General features: G+C 34.7%; 2 protein-coding genes across 2 annotated transcripts; both read right to left on the bottom strand.

Moving 5' to 3' along the window:
- Positions 1–1,616: 1,616 nt before the first annotated feature.
- Positions 1,617–2,990, bottom strand: LOC116134230 (uncharacterized mitochondrial protein AtMg00810-like). Its single transcript, XM_031419901.1, has 2 exons — positions 2,628–2,990; positions 1,617–1,670 (listed from the first exon to the last, which is right to left on the bottom strand). The coding sequence occupies exons 1-2, from the start codon at positions 2,988–2,990 to the stop codon at positions 1,617–1,619; spliced, it is 417 nt and encodes a 138-aa protein (XP_031275761.1).
- Positions 2,991–8,673: 5,683 nt separating this feature from the next.
- Positions 8,674–9,267, bottom strand: LOC116134229 (uncharacterized mitochondrial protein AtMg00810-like). Its single transcript, XM_031419900.1, has 2 exons — positions 9,123–9,267; positions 8,674–8,957 (listed from the first exon to the last, which is right to left on the bottom strand). The coding sequence occupies exons 1-2, from the start codon at positions 9,265–9,267 to the stop codon at positions 8,674–8,676; spliced, it is 429 nt and encodes a 142-aa protein (XP_031275760.1).
- Positions 9,268–10,454: the final 1,187 nt, after the last annotated feature.

The raw sequence follows: 10,454 nt of genomic DNA, 5'->3' as shown, positions 1-10,454 counted from the left end.
GAAGTTGTAAATTTATGAGGATTTCAACGACACTATTGGCTTCTTCCACACCCTTTCCACTCACCACACTTTCAGAATCCGCTTATATAACTAAGCAGTGCTTGGCTTTGATCAATATCTATGCTGCCGTTCGTGGTTAATAATTAAACTTGTATCAAATATATTAATTATATATATTATATATATATAATATATATATATATATTATATATAATATATATTCTTATAAAATAACTACTAAAAAAAATTAATAATATTTTGAAATTTGACTCTTTTTAATTGCCTTAGCAGATAAGATACTTTTACTCTTTCCGCTAGCAACTGGGGAAAGTCACTTTAGTGCTCCAGTCACTAGAGTCCAGACAACTCTAGCACTAGAGGAAAAAAAAATTATTCTTCTTTTCATTTCTTAGTTTTAGAAATTAAAATAGCTCTTATATACATTTACTATTCCTTTTTTAAAACAATATATTTTATTTCTTTATTTTGTTAATAGAATATAATTAGTTAATTTATTTGTTAATTTAAAGAAATTTTGATATTTAATTTCTAACACTAGTTTGGAGAATAATTAAAAAAATAAAAATCTAGTGACTCTAGTATTAGAGTAACGTGGACTCTAGTGCTATAGTCATTTTAGCCCTAGAGTTGCTAGAGTGAAGGCATGAAAGTTGTGGAGAGGTAAAAATGGAACAAGAGTAGATGAAAGTCTTCTCTACTAAACCAATTAAAAAAGATACGTACTTATCAAAAGCAAAAAAGTCTTTTAAGTAGTTTTCTCATTTCTTATTGAGGTTGGTTTAACTTAGAATTAGTATGCATAAGTGCTAGTGAGGTTGATTTGTATTTGTAGAATGTGCGTACTACACTGTTAATAGAATTTATGCAAATTGTGAGGTTTCAAGCAAAAACAAAAGAAAAAGAAATTAGAAGAAGATGTTTTTGGATTTCTGTTTGTATTGAGCTTAAGAGCTTAAGAGAGAATACAAGTACAGTAACACTTTTATAATGTTTAGATAACTAGAGCTGTAACTAACTAACCAGTAACTCTTAACTATAGTAACAAGCTACTCAAGCACTAACGGCTTAGCTAACCATTCACCCTTTGGTAACATTTTCCATCAAACAAGACTCGGATTGTTATTTTGACTTTTACCAACATCTTGTTATTTTGACCTTTACCAACATCTTCCCTCAAACAAGACTGGGATACAAGACTTTACCAATATTTTCCCTCAAACAAGACTTCTGGGATTTACCATTTCTCTCAAACATCTGAAAGATCTGATCATCAAATTAAGAAATCTAATCATCAACTAAAATTCTGATCAGCAAATTTAGAGAACAAGACTCAACTTAGCTTCAATATGCAATTAAATTCAGAGAACAGGACTCAAGTCAGCTTCAATATTCAACTCAGCTGCAATTATGCAGGAAATTATCCCTTAGCAACTGTAGAAAGTTAGCAGTTGCACACAGAACATCAGAATAAAAAGTAGGACTTGGCTTCAATAAGAAAGGAACATCTGATCATCAACTTCAGAAGTCAACTCAGCTTTAATGTGCAAGAAATTAGTACTTAGCTATTGTAAGCAAGAAACATCTGATTATCAAATTTAGAAAACAAACTTCAACTCAGCTTCAATGTGCAAGAAATTTGCACTTAGCTGCTGTAAGCAAGAAACATCTTATCAGCAAATTCAGAAAGCAGAACTCAACTCAGCTTCAATGTGCAAGAAATTAGCACTTAGCTGCTGTAATTCAGTCCAAGTCAATTAGCAGTTAGCTATTAGCACTTAGCTGCTGTAATTCAGTCCAAGTCAATTAGCAGTTAGCTGTTAGCACTTAGCTGCTGTAATTCAATTCAAGTCGATTAGCACTTAGTTGCTGTAATTCAATCCAAGTCAGAGCAGCAATACACCACAACACCAACACAATCAGTAATCATAAAATCAGTATTTTGCTTGTAGCAGTTTGTAAAGATAGAGTTTACTTTGTCAACTTGATGCAGAAGAGCTAGAGATAGAATCAGTTATAGCAGCAGAAGTAGTGACATTGAGTCTATCTCTGAGCAATTCAAATCTGGAAGTGGATAGAGATTTGGTGAAGATGTCAGTTGGTTGATGCTCAATAGGAACACACTGAACTTTGACAAAATTAGAAGCAACTTGTTCCCTAATGTAATTGCATCTAGTTCAATGTGTTTTGTCCTAGCATGGTAAATTGGATTGGATGAAAGGGATCCTGCACTTTGATTGTCACACCAAATCACTGGTATTTCAAGAAAAGTGACACCCATTTCAGAGAACAAGCTTCGAAACCATGCTAACTCAGTTGATCCTTGTGCAAGTGCTCTGTATTCTACAAAACAAAGCAACTACTTTTTGCTTGCCTGAGCTCCATTGCAATAAATTTGAGTCAAGGAACAAAAAACACCCACTTGTGGACGTTTTATCCTGAATGTCACTTGCCTAGTCAACATCAATGAAGCATTCCAGATGAAATCTAGAAATTTTATTGAATTGGATACCAAAATTTGAAGTGCCTTAGAGGTATCTAAGAAGCCTTTTGCAAGCTTGCCAATATAGTTGAGTTGGAGCCTTAAGAAATTGGCTTAATTTGTTTACAGAGTATGCTATATCAGGCTGAGATAATGTGAGGTATTGAAGGACTCCAATGGTGCTTCTATAAAGAGCTAGTTTGTCAAAAAGATCACAATCTTCAAAGGTTAATTTGTTGCCAACTGCCATAGGTGTTGAACATGGTTTGGAATCCATCATCCCAGTCTTAACAAGGAGATCTTTAGCATATTTAGCTTGACTCATATATAGACCTAAACCATTTTGGTGAACCTCAAAACCTAGGAAGTATTTGAGTGACCCCAAAGTTTTCAAAGCAAACTCAATATTCAGCTTATGAACAATCTCACCAACCAAACTAGCATCAGGACCTGTCAAAAGAATATCATCTACGTAGACAATAACATACATCACTTGATTGTTCTGTATATATATGAAAAGACTAGAATCTACCATAGAAGCAACAAAACCCTATTTGAGAAAGGCATTTTTTAGCTCATTAAACCAGGCTTGTGGAGCCTGTTTGAGACCATAAAGAGCTTTGATAAGTTTACACACATAAGAGGATTCTTAGAGTCAACAAAACCTTGAGGCTGAGTCATATAAATTGTCTCACTAAGTTCCCCATTCAAAAATGCATTATTAATATCTACTTGTTGTATATCCCATCCATAAATGACAGCTAGGCTTAAAAAAACCCTAATAGTAGATGACTTAATGATTGGACTAAAAGATAGTCAATTCCAAGGGTCTGTTGGAAGCCCTTAGCAACTAACCTGGGTGTAAACCTCTGTATGGACCCATCTGAGTTGTGTTTAATCCTGAACACCCATTTATAGCCAACAATATTCATATGAGGCTCAGTTGGTACAAGCTCCCAAGTGTTGTTAGACACTAAGGCAGTAAATTCATTGTGCATGGCAGCCTTCTAGGAAGGAGGAGAGAGAGCTTCAGATACACTAACTGGTTTTATTGTGTCAAGATGTGAAAATGTAGGTGTGGAGGTGACTAGCATAGAGTTGTGAGTTTTGGTTTTGGATCATGTAAGCATAGGATGAGTATTAATAAGATGAGGGTGAGGATCAAAAGGAATGTCAACTTTGAGATAAATACCATCAAGAGAGGATTTTGGAAAGTTGGAAGATTGGTTATCAAAAGATAACTCAACAGCAAGGTGAATAGAGTCAAGAGATTGATCTGTGAAGGTAGGTAAGTGATTTGTGAGATTAGAGGATATCCCGAGATCTAAGGCAGCGGGTGAAGGGGATGTAGTTTCAATGAGTTGATCTATGGAGGTAAAATGGTTTCGTGAGCTAGATTGGGGTGACATATTCAAATTTAAATAATGTTGAGGTGCTAAAGACTCAATATTATGGTTTGGCAAACTGAAGTGAGTAGGTAAACTAGATTGAGGTAACATATCTATAGTTGAATTTTGCTTATCAATTAAGGATGATAATGGAAAAGTAGGAGACAATTGCTGATCAATTGGGGGTGATAATGGAGAAGCAGGAGACAAAGGAGACACAGGATCATGGAACTGACCATTTGACTGAGTAGTTGGATGGACTAAAAGAGGATTAGCAAGCAGATAAGAATTTGATAAAGAAAAGGAAAAGTGATTAACAGGTAAATCGGACATGCAATTAGGTAAACGAGAAGGAGAAGTATCGTTGTGATTAGAAGAAGAAATTTAAGCAAATGGAAAATAGAATTCATCAAATTTAACACTAGAACAAATATAAGTCTTGCCATTAGAGTCCAAACATTTGTATCCTTTGTGATGCAAGCTATATCCAACAAAAATGCATTTAGTAATACGAAAATCAAATTAATGAGCATTATATGGTCTAGTAAAAGGATAGGCTGCACAACCGAAAACTCTAATGGCTGAACAATTTGTAATTTTACTAAACAAAACTTGAAATGGAGAACAATTGGACAGAACAAGAGTAGGCAATCTATTAGTAAGAAAAGATGTTGTTTTAAATGCCAACCACCAATGTTTTAAGGGCATACTAGCTTGAGCCAACAATGTGAGTCCTTGTTCAACTATTTGTATGTGTTTCCTTTCCACTCTTCCATTTTGTTGGTAAGTGTAGGGACATGGATGGCAAAAGAGAATGCCATGAATAAGAAAATAAGATACTAGGCTTCAGTACTCACCTTCCCAATCAGTTTGGACACATTTTAGTGGTATGTTGAACTGTCTCTCAACTAGCTTATGAAATTGTTTAAAGACACTTTGTGTTTCAAATTTAACTTTCAAGGGAAATATCCAAGTAAACCTACTATAATCATCTAAAAATTGGATCTAGTACTTTAATCCTTCAGGGGATAGGACAGGTGATGGTCCCTAGAGGTTAGAATGGACTAACTCCAAAGGTTTGGTAGCTCTAGAGTTAGACCTAGGAAATATGGACTGATGCAGTTTGCCAAACTGGCATGCTGTGTAGAAATCAAAAGCACTTTTAACTTGGTGATTTAATTTCAAAGAATGCAGTATTTTTGCAAGAACGGTTGCATAAAGTGACCTAGTCGTCTGTGCCATAGTAATCCACTGGTTTTTTCAACAGATAAAGCTTGAAACAAAGCACTTTTATTATCAATAGCAGATGCATTACATGTAGATACAAAAGTTGGGATATAGAGCAACATTATTATCATCTAGAGTTTTAGAAACACAAACTACATTATTATCATAATTGGAACAACATGTTGAACTAAATGGTGGCAAAGACAATTTAAAGTCTGTAGCAGAAGAGTTGAAAGCTGAGCTTGAAGACTTCGAAGAAGCAACAAGCAGATTTGAAGTTGAAGTTGAGGAAATATCTGGAATTTGTAGTTGGTATAGGCCAACTTTAAGCTTTCCTTGAAGTAGAATAGTTTTGGATTGTTTGTCCTTTACCATACAACAATCAGCAAAGAATTCAACTATAACGTTATTATCCCTAGTGAATTTAGAGATGCTTAACAGATTCTTTGTAATATGTGGCACTCATAACACATTTTTGAGGTAAAGAGACCTAAAGGACCTAGAGTTCCAAGGTAATATAGTAAGACTAATATGGGATATAGGAAGTAACTCACCATTGCCAACCTAGAGCTACTAATTACTAGTGTAGTTTGAGTTCAGAGTCAACTAAGACAGGTCTAAGGTAACATGGTCTATGGCTCCAAAATCCATGTACCAAGAGGCATCCTAGACCATGGAAGGTGTGGTAGTGTAGTTAGCTCCATGAGTGAGATAGTGTTGAGCTTGTGCTTGAGATGGGGTGTTGAGCTTGTGCTTGAGATGGGAACACTTGATTGTTAACACCAGATGCACCAGCTTGAGCTCCTGTATTTGACTGAGGATGCTCTAAGGATGAAGCAGATGTTGTGGAGAAACCATTTTGAGTAGGATGCTAAGGTCCAGTGTTAGAGTAAAAAGAAGAGGGAAAGCCAGTTTGTGCATTGATTTGAGGACTTATATTATGGCTAGTAGAGAATTGTGGAAAGTGTTGAGGAGAAAAGTTCATTCCTTGGAATAACTCTGGAGATCTGGAATAGTTCTGCATAAAATTGTTCCTAACAAATGAAGTATTTCCTCCCGTGAAGCTAACATAAAATCTATGATAACAGCTTAATGGCAGATGTCCAACCTTGCCACTGACCTAACATATGAATTTCCTTGACCTACTCCTCTGCCTTTTCCTCTGCCACTGGTAAACTAAGCAGGATAGAACTGATTTTGTGGTACAAATTGAGTTGGTCCAATGACAAATTGTTAAGGAGTATAAGTTGAGGCTGAAAAACCAGGAGATTGCATAGCGAAGTAAGAGTGTCCATGGGAGATTGTCCAAATTTAAGCTAAGATAGGTCACTCTGATAGTTCTTATTATTCAAATCAATTGAGACATTGGCAAGGTGAACTAAGCTTCCATGAAATTCATTGTTAATCACTAAATTCATTGCTAAGTTTTCTTTTTCTAATCTGAGCTTAAGCTTTTGTAAGATTATTTGAGCTTCTTGTATTGTAAGAGGATCTAGCTTAGACTCCAGTTGCATGGTGATATTCACTACAGTAGTATCGTATTCTGAATTAAGACCATCTAGAATGTAATTTATCAGCTCTTCATCAGTAACCGTTATTCCATTTGCTGTCAAATTTTTAGCAAATCTTTTCATTTTGACAAAGTATTCATGGATATTAAGATTTTCCCTTTTAGTATTTTTGCAGTAAGGTTTTAACATGCAACATTCTTGTTCTTGACTTAGTAAGAAATTCCTTTTCTAGAGTCAACCACATATCGACAGAATACTAACATTTAGAGATTACTATGAACATAGATTCAGAAATTGAGCTAAGAAGCTAGCTTACTAGTAGCTTATCAGTCTTCTTCCACTGATTGTATTCCGGATTATGTTTTTTCTTAGTCACTCCATCAGATACTTTAGCTTGAACTTTGACAAACGGAGTTGGAGATGCAATCAATCTGGTGAGATGTTCTTCTAAATCATGAGAACCAACCGCAAAGAGGACTTGTGATTCCAAAATCTATAGTTATTCCTAGTCAATTTGGGGGAAATAACAAGAAGAGATGAAGAAGACATTGACTTTGCAAAATTGACTGGTTCAGTAATCACTTGAATGCTTGAATTGTTCTACAAAGATGATAAATGTGATAGATCAACCATCTTAGACGTTTGTCGATGGCTCTAATACCATGTGAGGTTTTGAGCAAAAACAAAGAAAAAGAAATTAGAAGAAGATGTTTCTGGAAATTTGTTTGTATTGAGCTTAAGAGCTTAAGAGAGAATACAAGTATAGTAACACTTTTATAGTGTTTTGATAACTAAAGCTATAACCAACTAACCACTAACTCTAACTATAGGAACAAGCTACTCAAGCACTAACGGCTTAGCTAGCCATTCACCCTTTACTAACACAAATGATAAGTTTCTTGCTACATATACATTGGAGTTGTCACTTCATTGTTTTCGGGTTCTTTTGCTTCATTTGTTTCACATTCTTTATCTTCCTTATGATTTTTCATCTTCCTAGAACCATAAGTGTTTTCTTCTTCTTCTTCTTCTTCTTTATTACTTGTTCATCTGATTGCATTTCATGTCCAATTTTTGAGTCTTTTTTAATGCTTCTTCTTTTTATTTATTTTATTACAATTTTTATCCTTATACTAGGGGCTACTAATAAAATTAGTGGAGTGGGAAATTCACTTACTTTGTAATGTTGACTTTAATAGTTTCCCTTATTTGTCAAACTTCACACTTTGCCCCCTAAATACGATTTCCTTCTATTCCACCCATGATCACTAACCTTAATAACAAATTGTGCTATTATCATTTGGCAAATGAAGGAAAATGAAATTTCCGTTCTGTGATCTTAATTAATTACAATTCTCAAATTTGAATTGATAAATTTTATATTAAACACTATGGATTGGATTAATCTTTCTGGTAGGCATATCTAATTCTCTCATTTTTTGAATCTATTCGATCCAGATCCAATGAACGATTTACAGTTATGATAAAGACACTAAACTAAGCTAAACCGAAGAAGAATCAATGAAGAGAGTGTGTAGAGAAATCTAGATTTTCATTAACTAACTAATTCAGGTAGTACAACATTTTTATACAATTCTTATAAGACCAAAACACTACCGTTTTGATATTCCAACCTAGTGCTTTTACAAAACTAACACACACTAGTATACTCTTTACCTCAATATCTTCCTGTAAACTGGACTATCTTCTTTTCTTTTATCTCAATATCTTCCTTCAAACTGAACCACCACAATACATTTTTATCATTCTTTTCCTGCTACATTTTTATCACATCAGCTGCTGGATTGTAATAGTCTTGCCCTATTGTGCTATTTTTCACCATTTCAGTAGCTACATTACAACTCATTCCAGTAGCTATATTTTTGACACATTATTTTGACACATTACAGCCAATATGTTTACCATTCCAGCAAGCTACATTGTAACAAATTCCAACCAATATGTTCACCATTTTAGCAGCTACATTACAACACAATCCAAGTAGTATCATTTACTCAGTTAATTCAGACACAACATTCAACTTTTCCTATAGCAAACTAAACCTGTGAACAGAGAGTGCAGTTGCTGCCTGACTTAATGCCCTATATTCAGCTTCGGTGTAGTATAAAGAGACAACTTTCTGCTTTCTAGAACTCCATTGGACCAGATTATCACCAAGAAATATAGCATATCCACTTGTAGATCTTCTATTGTTTATATCACTTGCCCTATCAGCATCAGCATAAGCTTCAAGACGAAAGTGTGAATTTTGTTTAAAAATAAGTCCATGATGAAGAGTTCCTTTGACATACCGCAGTACCCTTTTGCATGCTGTCCAAAGAGCCATGGTTGGACTTTGAAAAAACTGATTTAGCTAGTTAATTATGAAGGCTAGGTCAGGTCTGGATAAGGTTAGATACTGCAATCCTCCTATGATGCTTCTATACAAAGTAGGTTGTTCAAACAACTCCCCATTATCCTTGCTAAGTTTAGTACCAACTACCAGGGGAACAAGACAACGGTTATAATCCTCCATTCTAGCTTTTTCAAGTAGTTCTTGAGCATATTTGTTTTGGGTTAGAAGAAGACCAGAACCATTCCTTTTTACATCAAACCTGAGGAAGTAGTACACTGGACCCATGATTTTAAGAGCAAACTAACTATTGAGGTCTTGAACTACCTTTGTAATAAGCTCATTGTTATTCCCTGTAACCAAAATATCTACATACACCAATGATAATCATATTTTCTCCTATGATTTTGCATTGAATTTCGATAGGATTTAGGATACTTCTCATACAATTTGGGTCATAATTGCTACCTAATTCTATTAATTTTTCTTTGCAGGCCTAAACGATGATTTTAAGCATAAATAATAGTTTTGAGCGTAAATTGCGTAACTTGAGCTTGGAAACTCGAAATGACCTGAATTTAAAGGCTTTAGAAAGCTAAGAAGTAGAGCTACAACTTTCATATTTTTGGTTTTTCCTAATTCTGACTGGACAAGGGTAAAAACTTGGCTTGAAGTCGTAAACAGTACGTTGGGAACTGAAGAAAAACGTTTTTGGACGTGCTTCAGTATTTTTGCCATAACTTGAGCTGAAGACCTTGGATTGGGCGTATTCATAAACGACTAGAAAGATAATTAAAAGGGCTACAATTCATATGTCTACCACTTTTCCAGATTCAAAATCTATCATGCTCAAATTTGGCCCAAAAGATCCTCGCCGCGGCAAGGAAAAATATTCACCGCAGCAAAACTGCGTCAGATGTGAAAAATAAAACGACACGTTTTGGCTTGCTAGGGCTTGGTCCTTAAGTGAAAGAGGTATAAATTAGCACAAAAAGGAAGGAAAAGGGTCTTGGTTCATCATTTGGGAGGCAGCTCATGGAAGGAGAAGATTATTGAAGATTTGGGTTTCAAATCAGAGAAGATTTATCAATCTTTTGCTTGTTTTTCAATGATGAACCTTGATTTAGTTTGTTTTTGTTATTTTGTTTTGTTTTTTAGTATGAACTGAGTTTTTTAGCTAGGGTTTGATGTAACTTTGATACAATGATTCAAATTTATATATTTTGAATTACTTTGAGTTTCAATTTCATGATTGAGTGTTAATCTCTTTGCTTAACGACTTTTAGATGCTTGATCATCATTCAAATGTATGTTGTTCACAATGAGACTGAGAAGTGATTTGTGACTGTGCCTCTTGGGATAAATACTATAGATTAAGCGAAAACCAGAGATAGATAAACACGATCTATGAAATCTAGATAGAATTCCATAAAGCTTAAGAGACTTTGAACTATTAATCTTCATTTTGTTGGGTG

This window comes from Pistacia vera, unplaced genomic scaffold (genome assembly GCF_008641045.1).
Source record: "Pistacia vera cultivar Batoury unplaced genomic scaffold, PisVer_v2 Contig284, whole genome shotgun sequence".
Taxonomy (NCBI): domain Eukaryota; kingdom Viridiplantae; phylum Streptophyta; class Magnoliopsida; order Sapindales; family Anacardiaceae; genus Pistacia; species Pistacia vera.
The sequence above is the reverse complement of the archived record's forward strand: the minus strand, read 5'-3'. Positions and strand labels throughout refer to the sequence as shown.

Bases quoted from the DNA above. Each gene is read 5' to 3' on its own strand.
- LOC116134229 (XM_031419900.1), bottom strand. From the start codon at position 9,267: ATGGGTCCAGTGTACTACTTCCTCAGGTTTGATGTAAAAAGGAATGGT. The intron at 8,958-9,122 runs GTACTAAACTTA...CTCTTTGGACAG, and splicing joins TCTTGTTCCCCTGGTAGTTG to CATGCAAAAGGGTACTGCGG.
- LOC116134230 (XM_031419901.1), bottom strand. From the start codon at position 2,990: ATGTATGTTATTGTCTACGTAGATGATATTCTTTTGACAGGTCCTGAT. The intron at 1,671-2,627 runs GTAAACAAATTA...TCTTGCTTACAG, and splicing joins AGCCTGATATAGCATACTCT to CAGCTAAGTGCAAATTTCTT.